Source organism: Dermochelys coriacea, chromosome 6 (assembly GCF_009764565.3).
Source record: "Dermochelys coriacea isolate rDerCor1 chromosome 6, rDerCor1.pri.v4, whole genome shotgun sequence".
Lineage (NCBI taxonomy): Eukaryota > Metazoa > Chordata > Testudines > Dermochelyidae > Dermochelys > Dermochelys coriacea.
Genome location: NC_050073.1, coordinates 42,389,653 through 42,406,946, shown reverse-complemented (window position 1 = coordinate 42,406,946; position 17,294 = coordinate 42,389,653). Strand labels below are relative to the sequence as shown.

The 17,294-nt window shown below is 41.5% G+C and overlaps 1 protein-coding gene across 11 annotated transcripts in view; it reads left to right on the top strand.

Moving 5' to 3' along the window:
* NELL1 (neural EGFL like 1) overlaps positions 1–17,294 on the top strand; it is a 411,949-nt gene that overhangs the window by 52,806 nt on the left and 341,849 nt on the right. For all 11 annotated transcript variants that reach the window (XM_038406763.2, XM_038406768.2, XM_038406766.2 and 8 more), the window contains one exon: positions 8,919–9,089. In XM_038406763.2, the coding sequence (XP_038262691.1) occupies positions 8,919–9,089 (171 nt within the window). The remainder of the gene's footprint in view (positions 1–8,918; positions 9,090–17,294) is intronic.

The following is a 17,294-nucleotide window of genomic DNA, read 5'->3' as shown; positions in this document are numbered from 1 at the left end:
CCTTATAATCCTCTTCAACCCATCCTGTATCCTCCTGGGGCTCATATTTGGTGTAGTCTCCATTGACTCTTCCCCTTTTCCTATAGGAGTAGCCGCTCTTCTCTTCTTCCTTGCCTTCCACCTTCAGCGACTACCTGCTGAGCCCCTTCTTTTTCCAACTCTGCAAACCTGTTCCTAAGCTCTATTTCTCCTTCACTAGCCCATCTTTTCCTCTGTCTGGTTCTTTTAGTCACATGCTTCCACTGATCACTTTCCTCACCCAGTTTCCCCTCAAAATTCCCCAGCCCTGTTTCCATCTGTAAGTCTGAGCTTTTCCCTTCAGATACCTCATGTCTTTGCTCCATCATCTGCTCAAACCCCTTCCTAAACTCAACCAGACTTTCCACCTGCATCTCCAAACCTCGGATCTTTTCCTCCATCAGCTCTATCAGACAGCATTTCATGCAGAAAAAACTTTTACCAGTTCCCTCCTCTAGGATCATGTACATACCGCAGCTTCCACATCCAGTCATCCTCATTGTGTCTTCCACTACATGAGTCACTCCCACTGCTGCCTCCGTATTTGTGATAGCCTTCCCGCCTAAATCCTGTTAATCTGGGAAACACAAACCACACCAAAAGACCACCCCCCACAGGAAAAACAAACCCCAAACAAGCACCACAATACAAACTCCCTTTACAAACTCCCACTCAAACTCCCCTGTTTACAGCTCTGTTTGCTAGCTCCTGTGCAGCGGTCTGTGCCACTGCCTGATTGGCTGGCTACCTTTTATAGGACCCCTAGTCAGAGAAGCCCCGCCCGCTAATCAGGGTTCAGCTTCTCTCCCAGCACAAAGCCCCCTACAAGCCTCTACACATACAAATACTACAAATACAAAACCAAATACAAATACCTTCTCCTCCAACAGAGCTCCCACTCAAACTCCTCTGTTTGCTAGCTCCTGTGCCGCTGCAGCTTGCAAGGCTCACGCTAGCGCTCTAAAAATAGCTGTGTAGATAGCACTTTGAAGTTGTGGCTCACGCTGGAGCTTGGGCTCTGAAACCTGGGGATGCAGATAGGCTTATGGTGCCACAGTTGTGTAAAGAGTCCTCCATGTAAATGAAAATCAGGCCCAGTGTATTTTTTGTTGTTGTCAATAGTGTACAAGCCTTTTGTGATAGATCAGTGACAGGAAAGCATAAGAAGAATGAACGTGTGCACTTTTTGAAAGCAGATGTTATTTTATTATCCCTGCTTTATTCTGAGCTGGCAGTCAAGAACCAAGTGCCACTTTATGGGTTTTTGAGATGGTAATAGCTGAACATAATAAATTGCTCCTAACAATGTTAATTGCCATCACTGTCCACTAATATGAGGAGATGTCATTGTGGAAACAGATGAAGTGTGGTCTAGTTGGGAAGCTAGGACTGGGACCCTAAATATTACTGCTAGTTCTGACAGTGACGCTCTGTGGGACGTTGGGCAGATGATTTAACCTTTCTGTGCCTCATGTTCCCATCTGTGAAATGGGGACGGTGATATCTGCCTCAAAGGTATATCTTGTGGCTTAATTTATCAATATTTGTAAGATCTCTAAGATTCTCAGATGGAAGGGGCACTGTTCTAAGTGCAAAGTATGACTGGTCCAAACCCTAATTCTTCTCCTTTGTACTCCTCTAGTGGCACTTATTTTATTTATTTGTTATAGCACCTAGGAGCCCCAGTCATGAACCACGACCCCACAGTGCTAGGCGCGTTACAATCACTGAACAAAAAGACTGTCCCTGTCCCAAAGAGCTTACAATCAAAGTTTAAGACAAGAGAAAACAGAGGGATGCAAAGAGACCAACAGGGGAGTATAAGGAAACAATGAGACATTATTGTTTAAATAGACAAGTCAGACAGAGGGTGAGGGAAGGTATAGAACACACAAGGTGAGTGAACAGTGGGTGGCAGCAAATGGCATGTTAGTTCCACAATTTTTTTTTGTTTGGGGAGCATGGTTACTTAGGAGGGGATCAGCTAAATGGAAAGAGAAGGGAAGTGGTGAGTGGGGCAGGGTAAGGCGGAGCAGAGGGTAAAGAAGGGCATTGTGGAGTGAAGTTGAAGTGGAGACTGGTGAGGGAGGTGGAGGGTTGGTGTAAACAGCCAATCAGCACAGGCAGAGTAAATCCGAGACTATTTTATAGTCTTGCCTGGAATGTCCAGAGGCCCCTGCTTTGGCTCCTTCTGCTACTACTAGCTGGACTCTCAAACTGGCTGCTCTCGGAAGTTTTTCTCAAAGCTATACACTAGAAGCAGAGCGGGAGGTCTCCACTGCACAGTTCTATGTCCAGAGGTATTTTAGGGCGAGGGGTATCCTTGCTTGGGCCCCATTTTCACCACTCCCCATAGTGCAACAGTCCCTGCTTTGGCTACTTTTGCTCCACCCAGCTGGAGTTTCTGGCTGGTGCTTTATAGAGGGAGCACTCCCTGGAACCTCCCAGAGTGGCCAAAGTGCATTGCAATCCTGGGGTGTCACTAACATAAAAGTTTCCTAGGGGACTGTTCTAACTGACATAAATTAGAGCAGTTCTGAGGCTTCTCTAAATTGCATCTGGAGTCAAATCAGTCCCTGGTTGCCTCCAGGGTCATAGACCAAGACCAGGAGGTAGCAGAATGAAGCTCAGGTGCACCTGAGGATCTGGTTATGTAGGAAATGTAAATGAGAGAGTGGTGTATATCGTGTTGATGAAGAAAAGACTATAAGGAACAAGAAAAGGAACAGTTTTCTCTGTTTTGGGCTTGCCTAGATTTGGTTATGGTGACCTTGAACCAATGTTCATATAGTGGGCCCCTTAATAAAAGGGCCTACTTCTTTAGGATTAGCTCTTCTCTAAGCCCATGATTCCCATGCCATATTTTTTCTGCGGCAGTTTCTATTGGAAATCTCTCACATGTTAGTGATGAAAACGACAGAAGAACCTAGATAGAATGAAGATAAGTTTATTTTAATGCACTGGGAGTGGCTATTTAGTTACGTCTCCTCATTTTCTATCTGTACTGATTATTTCCTTTCCCTGGGCTGCTGGATTTAACATTTGTTAGTAACGACTCTCCCCTTATTGCCTGTAGCTCCCACTACTTCGGTCTCATCAGGTCACACTGCGGAGTAACTCTGTCTCTCTTGAGTATTTGCTGCTCCACCACTTTTAATGTCCTCTGCAAATTTTGATGATGTCTGAGTTCATACCACAGGAACACCTGACAAAGAAAGCTATGAAATGGTCACATGAGGTGCGGATAGAGGCTTGTATTTTTGTTGTTGGGTTTAGAGTAATTGGTTAAAAAAGTCTCTGAAAACTGTAAAATAATCCGAGACTAAACTGGAATTAACTGGAAGCATCATTGCTCAAGAGTGTTGGTCTTCACAGTTGGAAAATCATTGCCTTGAACAACTGGATAATCTGCATTATTAATTCCCTCTGTCTATTTGAAAGAAAATCAATAACTATGTGAAATGTGTCATGTGAAGCAGTAGAATGTATCTGAGAATAATAGTTAAGAGTAAAAAGAAAAGGAGTACTTGTGGCACCTTAGAGACTAACAAATTTATTAGAGCATAAGCTTTCGTGAGCTACAGCTCACTTCATCGGATGCATTTGGTGGAAAAAACAGAGGAGAGATTTATATACACACACACACACACACACACAGAGAACATGAAACAATGGGTTTATCATACACACTGTAAGGAGAGTGATCACTTAAGATAAGCCATCACCAGCAGCAGGGGGGGGGAAGGAGGAAAACCTTTCATGGTGACAAGCAAGGTAGGCTAATTCCAGCAGTTAACAAGAATATCAGAGGAACAGTGGGGGGTGGGGTGGGAGGGAGAAATACCAGGGGGAAATAGTTTTACTTTGTGTAATGACTCATCCATTCCCAGTCTCTATTCAAGCCTAAGTTAATTGTATCCAGTTTGCAAATTAATTCCAATTCAGCAGTCTCTCGTTGGAGTCTGTTTTTGAAGCTTTTTTGTTGAAGGAAGGATAGCCACTCTTAGGTCTGTGATCGAGTGACCAGAGAGATTGAAGTGTTCTCCAACTGGTTTTTGAATGTTATAATTCTTGACGTCTGATTTGTGTCCATTCATTCTTTTACGTAGAGACTGTCCAGTTTGGCCAATGTACATGGCAGAGGGGCATTGCTGGCACATGATGGCATATATTACATTGGTAGATGCGCAGGTGAATGAGCCTCTGATAGTGTGGCTGATGTGATTAGGCCCTATGATGGTAACCCCTGAATAGATATGTGGACAGAGTTGGCAACGGGCTTTGTTGCAAGGATAGGTTCCTGGGTTAATGGTTCTGTTGTGTGGTGTGTGGTTGCTGGTGAGTATTTGCTTCAGACTGGGGGGCTGTCTGTAAGCAAGGACTGGTCTGTCTCTCAAGATCTGTGAGAGTGATGGGTCGTCCTTCAGGATAGGTTGTAGATCCTTGATGATGCGTTGGAGAGGTTTTAGTTGGGGGCTGAAGGTGATGGCTAGTGGCATTCCGTTGTTTTCTTTGTTGGGCCTGTCCTGTAGTAGGTGACTTCTGGGTACTCTTCTGGCTCTGTCAATCTGTTTCTTCACTTCAGCAGGTGGGTATTGTAGTTGTAGGAATGCATGATAGAGATCTTGTAGGTGTTTGTCTCTGTCTGAGGGGTTGGAGCAAATGCGGTTATATCGTAGCGCTTGGCTGTAGACAATGGATCGAGTGGTATGATCTGGATGAAAGCTAGAGGCATGTAGGTAGGAATAGCGGTCAGTAGGTTTCCGATATAGGGTGGTGTTTATGTGACCATCGCTTATTAGCACTGTAGTGTCCAGGAAGTGGATCTCTTGTGTGGACTGGTCCAGGCTGAGGTTGATGGTGGGATGGAAATTGTTGAAATCATGGTGGAATTCCTCAAGAGCTTCTTTTCCATGGGTCCAGATGTTGAAGATGTCATCAATGTAGCGCAAGTAGAGTAGGGGCATTAGGGGACGAGAGCTGAGGAAGCGTTGTTCTAAGTCAGCCATAAAAATGTTGGCATACTGTGGGGCCATGCGGGTACCCATCGCAGTGCCGCTGATTTGAAGGTATACATTGTCACCAAATGTGATAGTTATGGGTGAGGACAAAGTCACAAAGTTCAGCCACCAGGTTAGCCGTGACAGTATCGGGGATGCTGTTCCTGACGGCTTGTAGCCCATCTTTGTGTGGAATGTTGGTGTAGAGGGCTTCTACATCCATAGTGGCCAGGATGGTGTTTTTAGGAAGATCACCAATGGACTGTAACTTCCTCAGGAAGTCAGTGGTGTCTCGAAGATAGCTGGGAGTGCTGGTAACTAAGGGCCTGAGGAGGGAGTCTACATAGCCAGACAATCCTGCTGTCAGGGTGCCAATGCCTGAGATGATGGGGCGTCCAGGATTTCCAGGTTTATGGATCTTGGGTAGCAGATAGAATACCCCAGGTCGGGGTTCTAGGGGTGTGTCTGTGCGGATTTGTTCTTGTGCTTTTTCAGGGAGTTTCTTGAGCAAATGCTGTAGTTTCTTTTGGTAACTCTCAGTGGGATCAGAGGGTAATGGCTTGTAGAAAGTGGTGTTGGAGAGCTGCCTAGTAGCCTCTTGTTCATACTCCAACCTATTCATGATGACGACAGCACCTCCTTTGTCAGCCTTTTTGATTATGATGTCAGAGTTGTTTCTGAGGCTGTGGATGGCACTGTGTTCTGCATGGCTGAGGTTATGGGGTAAGCGATGCTGCTTTTCCACAATTTCAGCTCGTGCACGTCGGCGGAAGCACTCTATGTAGAAATCCAGGCTGCTGTTTAGACCTTCAGGAGGAGTCCACCCAGAATCCTTCTTTTGTAGTGTTGGCAGGAAGGTCTCTGTGGGTTAATATGTTGGTCAGAGGTGTGTTGGAAATATTCCTTGAGTCTGAGACGTCGAAAATAGGATTCTAGGTCACCACTGAACTGTATCATGTTCGTGGGGGTGGAGGGGCAAAAGGAGAGGCCCCGAGATAGGACAGATTCTTCTGCTGGGCTAAGAGTATAGTTGGATAGATTAACAATATTGCTGGGTGGGTTACGGGAACCATTGTTGTGGCCCCTTGTGGCATATAGTAGTTTAGATAGCTTAGTGTCCTTTTTCTTTTGTAGAGAAGCAAAGTGTGTTTTGTAAATGGCTTGTCTAGTTTTTGTAAAGTCCAGCCACGAGGAAGTTTGTGTGGAAGGTTGGTTCTTTATGAGAGTATCCAGTTTTGAGAGCTCATTCTTAATCTTTCCCTGTTTGCTGTAGAGGATGTTGATCAGGTGGTTCCGCAGTTTCTTTGAGAGTGTGTGGCACAAGCTGTCAGCATAGTCTGTGTGGTATGTAGATTGTAATGGATTTTTTACCTTCAGTCCTTTCGGTATGATGTCCATCTGTTTGCATTTGGAGAGGAAGATGTCTGTCTGTATCTGTGCGAGTTTTTTCATGAAGTTGACAGATTTCCACTCTATACGGCTAAATTCAGTGCCTTGCATAATGATGACATCGGATGCATCCGATGAAGTGAGCTGTAGCTCACGAAAGCTTATGCTCTAATAAATTTGTTAGTCTCTAAGGTGCCACGGGTACTCCTTTTCTTCATGGGGAAATAGTTTTACTTTGTGTAATGACTCATTCATAGTTAAGAGTGTTTCTCTTCCATCCTATTTTACTTGCAGGGCTCCTCTGTCCATCGATTTGATGTTTAATTTCATTGTTGTCCATTAAGGGGATGAGAAGTTTTGAAGTCTCTCAGATGGCTGGAATCCAGCGTTTTAGATATATATTTCTTCTTAGTTTTCCAATTAATTGGATTGGTATGTGGAAGGAACTCTGACCTGTGACACTCCGCCCCCCCCCCCAATGAAATAAGTCACATCTTTTTTTTCTTCCCCCTCTCTCCTCTACTCTGAGTGTCTGTCTCTTCATTACAAACTGTTTTAGATTTTACATATTTCTACTGTTGCGTATTTTAGGCCAAAAATTATTTTTTTTGGTAAAGATGGGGAAGAAAATATTACAAAACAAGCCAAACTGCATTACATGTACTTGTCAATTGACAAGTGCAATGAGTTTTCTGTTTGGATGTAGTCATTCCCTGGAAGCATTTGTATCCCAAATGATGCACCATTGCGCTGCTCCATGAGAACCAGGGAGTGAAATTAACTACAAACCAGAGTGAAACTGACAATGCAGTGCAACATGAAAAAAGCGGACAAATGGCATGAATGGCCAAGAATAAATGAGCTGTTTAAAATGTTTTCACTTTTAATAATTTCTGGAGTTTTTAGCTAATCAGGCATCTTTCTCCTTTTTATCCCTCAGAAAAGTTTCTCTAATCCCATATATTTCAGTGTCTTTAAATGATGCTTCCCTATTTTCTCTCTCCAGTTCTTCCTATTTCTAGTTTTTCAAGAGTTGGACAGGTGTATTACTTCTCCTCCACACCACTAGTTCCCGTTTCTCTTTTTCCTTGTTTCAGTCTTTTTAGTCTTCTTTCGGTATGCCTTTCTTCTGTTCATCCTCTGTGATCTCATCTTCCTTCCAAATGCAGTATCATGGAAATCTCCTTCTGGCAGTGGACAGCAGGCATATCAAGATTGATTTTATTCCCTTTTCTGGAGAGGCTTGCTAGAGAGTGAAGCAAAGCACTCCTTCCTCCCCACCAGTGATGTAAGCATGCAGTGTCTGGTGCAGCAATCCCCAGCTCCCTTGGATGTACCACCAGCAAACAGCTACTGCCTCTTCCTCCTCTCCCATTTCCATTCTTGTCTCTTCCCAATAATTCTGTTTTCTCTCCTCTTTCGTCTTCCTTCTTTGAGTCTCTCTTCCTCTCTCTTTCCTACTGTTTAGTTTATGCTCAGTCCCCTCCCAAAGCTCCAGAGCATACCTATAGCATTGGAGGGCTGTGCATTTATGCTTCCTTCAAGGCCATGAGAATTGTGCAGTCCTCATTAGTTCCACTCTTCTCTTGTTAGTTCCTGCCCACATCCTTCTCTGGCAATTTTATGGCCAGCCTAGGATTAAACAGGCATAGAGGCCAGTCTCCCCTTTTGTCCCTAGAGGCTGTCCCTGGTAGACCAGCTTGGGGAATTTGCTCTGGTGCTGGGACTAAACTCACTTAAAAAATTAACTGGCTCTCTAGTTCCTCTCACAAGTGTGAAGCAACTATTAAAGGAAGTTTGAGCCAAATAAAAATGTTTTTGTTAGCAAGAAAGTGCTATCCTGGGACTGTTCTGTTGTGGCAGATGTCCCAGGGTTCTGCCTGACTGTGCCAGGTTTTGAGACACCTACTCTATCTGGTGACTTTAATGTTCTTGTAAAGCTGAAACATTACAGCCCTAAAAATAAAAGTCAATAAATTGAATAAGCACAAATTTTTGAGGAGAGATTTAAAAATAAACATTTTAAAATGAGATGTGTGGCAAGCAGATACTACTCGGCTAATTAGCTGTTGCACTCTTCCTGTAGTATCTCTTCTTTGGCATTAGTAATGGTGAATAGAGCCCATCATTTCTAAGTTGCCCATTCAAATCCAGCCCAGAGATGAAGCACATTGATAGAGCAATGGAGGGATGCTTGTACTGTGGATAAAAATGGGAACTTTGATCTCCAGGGCTATCTAATGGTGTTTTTAACATGCACAATCCTCATATAAGTGATATTATTTAATTCTATGCCCTATCTCACTCTGCATATTAAAAATAATAAACTACAAGATCTAACACCCATACTATGTAACCTGTTTTAGATTTGTGACTTAACGTGTGGCGATTAGTTCATTTTCAAATGCATGAACTATTTTTAAGCTTTAGAACAGGAGGAGGGAAATGTTGATGATAGCAGTGATGACACAGTCTAAAACATGAAACTGATTCTTCATCTTTCAAATACAGCTACTTTGAACTGGAGAGCAGCGGCCTGAGGGACGAGATTAGATATCATTACAGATTTAATGGAAAGGCAAGAACAGAGGTATTTCCATACCGGATGGCAGATGGACATTGGCACAAGATCGCACTGTCACTTAGTGCATCCCACCTTCTGCTTCATGTCGATTGCAACAGGTAAGAAATGTGTTCTGTATCTTTTTTTTTTTTTTAAGAGAAATACAAGCCATATCTTTCCTCCCTCCCTCTCCTTTCCCCTGGGAACAAAACTGTAATTGGCGAAAAGGAAAAAAAACCTGTTCTATAGTGTAAAGTGACCAAACGCAATAGAGTAAGAAAGAAAACAAAGCATAAAAATGAAATGCTACCATGTAATTATGAACACATGTAGGAAAAGTCGATTGCTGATTGGGGAGTCTTAAATATACCTCAGTGTACTGTAGGTACTGGCTGATGTTATTTTCAGCTCTGATTATATTTAAGTGTGATACCTGGTTGTGCAGCCTGTTCATTCTGTGGAGTGCTTCACTCAGCATGCCTGGAAACTTGAAGAATATATGAAGATGTTGTTTGAGCTTCTAATTTCATTTCACTGAATCAAGTGTCCTTTTTTAAAAATAAAACAAAAGCCTAAATGCCTTTTTCTGAAAGGGTCTGCTCTTCTTAAAAGTTCTGTATTGGTACCATTTATTTTCTGGCTGCCAGTTCTCTACCTTTCTTTAAGAAGCTGTAAGGATTGCAGATTGCCAGCATTAGTGTGGAAGCCCCCCCCCCAAAACAACAAAAACAAAAACCCCACAACTAGGAACAAAAAGCTACCAACCAAGAAACTGCTTCCATTTGGGACTTGATCTTGTGATATACTGAGCACTCATCTTTCATTGAGGTTAGTGGCAGTCAGGGACACTCAGTGCAACACAGGATTGGGCATTTGAAGACTATTCTGTGTGTGGGAAAGATATTAGATTCAGTACAGCTTGCACTGAAATGAACACTAAAACACTCCTTGATTTCAACAGGAGCTGGATCAACCCCTCCATATGAGTTTTATTGTTGTGGTCCTTACCTGGTCTAGGGAGCATAGGTGATGGATCTAGGGGGTGCTGGAGATGCTGCCACATCCCCTGGGTTTCCGTTATACACAGGCTTTACAGTTTGGTTCAATGGCTGTTAGCACCCCCACTATACAAATTGTTCCAGTGCTAGGGAGAAGTTATTGCCCTCTACATTCTGCATTTCATTTTAGAAAGGAAACTAGGATGTGATTATGGCCCTACTCCTTCAACGTAGGATGCATATCTGGTCTGACAGAGAGTGGAGAGCAGGCTGTACCATTATGTGAAGTAGTGTGGCCTACATCCCCTGTGCTTGTGAAGGGATTTTTCTTCCTGGAGCATCCCCTGAGGTGGTGCAGCTCAGCTCTGCTCCGCTCCCAGCATGGAGCCATAATTAAATACCTCTATTTGGTTCTATACTTTTGCAATAACTTCCAAGGCAATGGGAATATCTTTAAAGAGTGGCTTGAGGGTAGAAAGTAGTAGAGGTTTAAGTGGCGGTGGGGGGGGGAGAAGGAGGGGGAAGAGAGACGATTTTAAGTCCCTAGCTCAACTGTAGTTTCTCAATTCAGTTAATTAGAGTTTTCTCCAAGTGTTGGCACGAACAGTTTGCTTTATATCTTAACCTCCTACACCTTTGCATTTGAAGAGGGAACCAACTTTTTTTTTTATTGCACCAATATGTCCTGCTGAGACTTCAGTAAATTTCATAAGAATGTGAAAGTGAGCTGTTGTGCGTAAAAGCAGAGAATGCCAGCAAAGGATACTGTTGAGAACTGCCAAAAAATCTGAGCCCTCCTAATCTTCAGTGGGAGAAAAACTGCAGCTGAAAGTACACACGGAATCCGGTATTAGGTAGGGTAGATTTTTTTATATATAAATTTCAACATTTTAGGATGGCTTAGTGTCATAGGCTTTGAGCTAATTCCTGAATGCCTAATAAGAAGCAGTGCCCCTACGGACTTAAACAAACAAATTAAATCACAGGAGAAGAGAATGCTATTTTAGTCAATAGATGACTAAAGTAGTAGTCAATGCTTTCTGCCTTCTTAGGATATGCTGCTCTCCCTGCTCCAATCTTTCAGTTCAGCCTAAATAAATACTGGGGATGTGTATCAAATTAGATAGCTACTAGCCAAGAGAACCAAAAATACCAGTTTGACTAGTGTAGGCCTGATTTTTCACTGGAGCCTCTGCGCCGCCTCCACTTACATGTGTGCAGTTTTATGCATGTGCACACCTCCATATATCCTTTTGGTGTATTAATATCATTGCCTACACTGGAAAACATTGAACATTTGTGAGGGGACAGATGGTGGAATTGTAACGTGCAAAAGTGTCACTTCCAAATGTTAGAAACTATCACATGCACGTGTTAAAGTATTAAGAGTATGTGAAAAGGGGTGTGCATGTGTGTCATAAGTGTATGTGCAGACAGGATCAGAAAATCAGCTCTAACTGGCTTGATACCCAAGGCTGGTTCCTGCCTATAAAAGTTAGAGAAAGGGCCAGGAGGTAAAGGAGCCTAGAGAGCTTTTAAATCTTGAACAAATCCTCCAAAAATCCATTTTTATGCCTCCAATGGCCCTTTCATCCACATCCTGCTGACTCATACCATCACACTGACACCTGGTGCTTAATTAATTATTGACATTAGTCTTTTAACTTCAATGTAAAATTGTCCTTTTTGTATCTGGATATATGAAAGGAAGATATTTGACAATTAGTGAAAGCCTTTGTTACCTTTTTAGAGTGTTCTTTAACTTATTATAATGTGACTTTGCACTAATGAGTTGAATGTAGCGAGGTAAATATATCAAAGGTTGTAAGTTTGCCCAAAGGTTTGTCATTTTAACATCTGCTCTTCCCATGACTTGATTGCTCTTTTCAATGCTCTTGGAAGACTCTTGGAGTAAGAACCATTAAAGAGTCTGATATTGGAGGTCTGAGGTGCTCACACAGATAGAAAGATTTGGATCTGGGGTTTTGAAGTCTGATGAAGTCAGTCACAACTGTTCCATTAACTTCAGTGGCCTTTGCTTTGAGCCTTTGAATAGCAGTGGGAGGGAACAAATGTTACACAAATATTAAGGCTTAATGGGGCATAAATGTACCTGCTGACATGCCTTTAACTTGCAACTAAAGTTTGTAAGGTTCTTTGAAGATGAGCAATCTATGGTTTTGATGAATATTCTTGGTTATTCCCTTAATTTTTGTAAGAGGAAGAGAGAAATAGAAACAGGAAGACTAAGAAGTGAGGTCCATCTGAAATAAATATGTTGTCTGCTCCTTTTGTGTTTCTCCTGCTGGAATAGAGCATCAGGGAATAAAAAGTGCATAAGCGGAGAGAACTTTTAAATTGGAAACAAACAAACAAATAAGAAAACTAAACCAACAACATCAAAGTATAGGAATTAAAATGCCTTTTTTGAAAGTAAGATCGGCAGTACGCTGGCTGTCATTCAAGATTATATATTAATCTAACAAATTCCTTTGTTTCTTATAGCTAATTAAAATAAAGTAAATAGTAAGGCGGGAAATCTGTTTAAGAGTGGATCTATTGCCTTACCTGCTGTACCAAACTTTTTACTGGAGGAACGGGGGGGGGTGCTTTATGGAGCTGGATGATTCCCCTTCCTCATTTAAATATGTGGTCCATGACCCAGTTCTGTTGCATTGTTTTCTTCATTTCTTGTTCTTGTCCCTAAAGATTCTGCCCAACTATCAGAGAGGAGGTTAATCAGGTAGAGGTGTAGTGTACAATGTGCTGTAGGCATACCCACTATCTGGCCTAAAGTATTTCTTGGAAACTCTTTTTTCTTCTTTGCCCACCGAAAGCCCCTTGAGTGTGTCATGAAGGATCGAAACCTCTTAGAGTAAACAATATCCTCAGATAACATGTCAGTTGCTGTCATGTCTATAAAATTATAGTTATTGTAGTCAAGGTACAATAGGGTATTCAAGATGTGTTCAGTGTGACTCCATCACCTAGAGAAGGATTATTTTTAACCCACTGTACATAAGCAACACTAGGTAAAGGAAGACTGGTCTTATGGTTAAGGCAGAAGACACAGAGACTGTACATCTTAGTCCTGGCTGTGGTTCTGCCAAAAACTTTGTGTGATCCTGGGCAAGTCTTTTGACTTCAGTGTTTTTTAGTTTGCCTGTCTGTAAAATAGTAATATTGTTACACTAATAAAAATGATACCAACAGGATCTTGTAAGAGGGACAAGACAAATTGCCATGTTTATTGTAAATACAACAAAATATTCCTATATGCAATTTCTATATAGATCCATTCACACACAGGTTCTACAAAAGGTTGTTATAGTTACCAGCCTAGATATTGCTCGTGCCAAGTCACTGGCCGGGTGACCTGGACACGAGAGTGGAGCCGAGTTGTAGTCAGATATGCATCTGATGCTCCTGGAGGGTAGTTGTAGAACCAGACTCAAAGAACACAGTTCCTGGACCCAATTTTTATAGGTCCTCTGGTTCAATACAAGTCTATGGAAGTTGCTTCATCATGCTGAATTTACAATTGAGGTGGTCATCAATCAGCAGGTGGTACATCCATGACGGCTCCATGATGGCTAGGTGTTACCTTCTTGTTCTTCCTTGATGCGTTTTGGGTGGATTCCGGTTCGCCCTCCGGGGGTCATCTGGCTATCTCCACTTTGCATATTCTTCGGCCCATCGACACCAAGGTTGAAATTCTTAGGATTAGGCTGGCACCATTTACTAACCAATTATTTCCCTGCTTTAAGCTCTCAATTCCATGCAGTCATCATTCATTCTTTTCCTTAACAACACAATCTATGACTCTTGATTTATTTAAGAAGTTTTATCCCACTATCTATTTTTCCCTTCTTTGGATACCAAGATTTACATAGGCATGACAAGGGGCCTCTGCTGGGGAAGAGCATCAGGGTGTTGTTTTAAAGAACAGTATTGTTTTCTCAAAATTCTTATCACTTTCCAGTACAGACTTTGTCCTGTACCGGCCTGAAATAATTAGCACTTTGGTCTTGCATTTGTTAGAGTGAAAGTCAACAGCATGGAACTGATGTTCATACCTTTTTACAATACTTATATACTCTTTTGTCTATCTTTATTTCTACTACTACATAATTATAATTCTATCATACTTGTATAACTTTGAGGGCTACCCAACATTATAATAATACTTCTCTGTTTTGTGGATGGGATGGAGAAGGTATTAGTATCTATGAAGTATTCAGATACTTTATTATGATGATCAGCACCATAAGGAAGCCATGAAATAAATGATAATTGTGTAGCTTAGCTTTACCCAGATGACATTGACACTCCGTTTGCTCTCTTGCAAGGAGATAGCTGCATAAGGTCATCAAAGGGAACTCCATGAACTTGCTCATGGAGCTCCACTAGTTTACAAGAGGCACTGGGATGGAGCAGAGATACCTTTGACAACTCCCTGTGTGCTTGAGCACAGCAGAATCCTGAGGCATCTGTTTTTTAGGGAATGATCTTATTGCAATTGAAGTCGGTTGGAATTTTGCCATCAATTTCAATTGGAGGAGGAACAGCATTGACTTTTTTTTTTTAAATGTCTCAAATAATGATTTGGCACAGTGACTGCTGAGTTGTAGAGGTCTACAGAGTTCCAGAACTTGGTATCAGCAGAGTCTAACTTCTGTTCAATAGAGACTGTAGCAATATACTTTTAGACTTCGAGACTTGCAGTGCTTTTTCATGAAATTGAAAGTGTTGATAGACAGGTTCATGACTTCAGTAGGACAGGAATAATATTGTGTTATGCTTTACTATGACATCTTGTATTCATCATCTTTGTATGCTACCTGTGTGCCGGAGAGAGGATGCATAATGGTAGAGGAAATAAGTTTAAATCAAGACTGACAAGGCTCAAATGAGTTATTCAGTCATTTTCTTAAGTGTGGAAGGAGATGTATTATACCGTTCTCAAATATTATGAATTCACTTTTTACATTATTCCAATATATATTTTGGTTTTAGTTATTGCACAGCAATAAACCCACACAATAGAGGTGGTTTCTTAGAGCATGCCTATGGTGAAATTGTGTTTGTGGGGATTTTTTAGAGGGAATCTTTTGTTGTTTCTTGTTCCCATTTTTTGTTTTTGTGTGGGGGACTAATGGCATTGTCCTCTGTAGAGTGGTTAGCCAGCCAGCCCATGGAATTCAGTGGCATAAGTGGTCATGTAGTCCAGTACTGGAGCTATATTTACAAAAGGGGCAATGTAATTTTATGATCAGTAATATTTTTAAAAGGATTGGACCAGAGCTGAAACAACCGTTCTGAATATCTCCTTAAATGTCTGTTGAAAGCCTAAATCTAGATGTCAGTCCCTATTTAGCAAATATTCCTCAATCTTTCTGATGGATCTGAAACCGCCAAAGGTTGGGGATGTGGTGGGGTTGATTCTCTTTTGATGCTGATGTAATCAGGAGTAACATGACTGGAGTCTAGCTAACCACCCCCAGATTTTCAAAAGTGACTAGTGATTTTCAGTGCATCCCTTTTTTAGTGACTGATTTGAGATGCTTTAAAAGGGGCCTAATTTTCAGAAGGTGAATATTCCATTATCTGGAAATTAGTTTACTTTAAGGTGCTCCAAGCTGGGTACTCAGAAATGGAGGCATCCTAAGTAATGTTTAGAAATCTTGGCCAGCAGGTATATAGGTATATAGGTATTTAACTGGCCCCATCAGTACAGTATCTGAGCACCTAACTAAAATTGATGTATTTAACCTCACAACACTCTTCTGAGGTATGGAAGTCTTGTTATCCCTATTTTACAGTTAGGGAATTGAGGCACACAGAGATCAGATAAAGTCTTTGGCTGATAGACTGTTGAATTCAGGCGTTCAATGGAATTACAGCTGGTAAAACTGGCATAGTTGAGATCATTATGAAGTCTGGGGAAAGCCAGATCCAAATTCTATAATTTGAGCTCAACCTTAATTTGTTAATATGCCAGTTGAGGAAATAAGGGTAATCTAATCTCGTGCCTCAGGAAATAAACTGATTGTCGCAGGATTCAGGAAAGTTTTTTTTTTTTTTTCCTCCCCTCCAGGGGCATATTGCTCAATTGGATAGTTGCATTAAGCTATTATTTTTTTCTGATGCATCAAGTATTGGCTACTACTGTAGGCAAGATCCTGGACTTTATGGACCATGCTCTGGTTTGGTATTCCCAATCAAATGTTCTTTTGTACTAGTTGGGGAGGAAAGAGCAGTGGCTTGATTCTGAGCATGAAAGCAAAAGAAAATGACATTTCTATTTTTTTGAATGGCTTTCATATCTGAGACCAATTACGGAGGGAGGAACCAGAGGAAATTGTGTTAATTATTTTGTTTTGCAATGTTTATAGTGTGCCTTCAGCATATAAACAATACGATAATTTAAAAACACATTTAACAAATCAAGTTGTTAAAATGTAGAAAGATGCCACTTTGACAAGCCAAGTCACTCAACCTGAATAGGCTGAATGAATAGATGTCTTGCAACATCCCAGGAGTGAAATCCTGGCTCCAGTTAAGTCAATGGAAAAACTTCCATAGACAGATTTTCACCTCCTGATGTCTGTCAGATCCAGAGATAAATAAGTTCTCGAACGGAGGGCCCTTCCTTGAAAGTGTTCTGCTCCCAATCTGCATATTATCTCTCTCAACACCCACATATCCAAGTCACTGTGAGATCCGGGATGATCTGAATTCCAAGGTTATTGCATCAATAAATAATTGTTCGTAACCACTGAGGACAGGACAAAAGTAATTGGTTTAAATTGCAGCAAGGGAGATTTAGTTTAGACAGTAGGAAAAACTTCCTAACTATAAGGGTAGGTAGGCCATGGAACAAATTACTGAGGGAGACTGTGGAATTTTTGTCACTGGATGTTGTAATAACAGGTTAGACAAATGCCTGTCAGGAGTGGTTTAGTTAGTACTTAGTCCCGCCTCAGTGCAGGGAACTGGACTAGACGACCTATCAAGGTCTTTTCCAGTCTTGCATTTCTATGATTTTATTACATGAAAGATGCTATGTAAGTTATTCAGGGTCTAAACCACATGTTTTACAGACTAAAACCAATACTTTGGTTCTAAATTTAATGTAAAATTTATTTCATACACTTGTAATCATGGCCAATTAGTCATTATGGAAAGTGCACAAGGAATGCATCATTGCAGGAGAGAAAAAAGGTGGATGAAAATATCATGGGAAAACTGAGATGAGGATTATATCATCTCACCACAAGTGAGTTAATAAAAACTAGCTAAGAATGTAAGCAATGCCTATGGAAT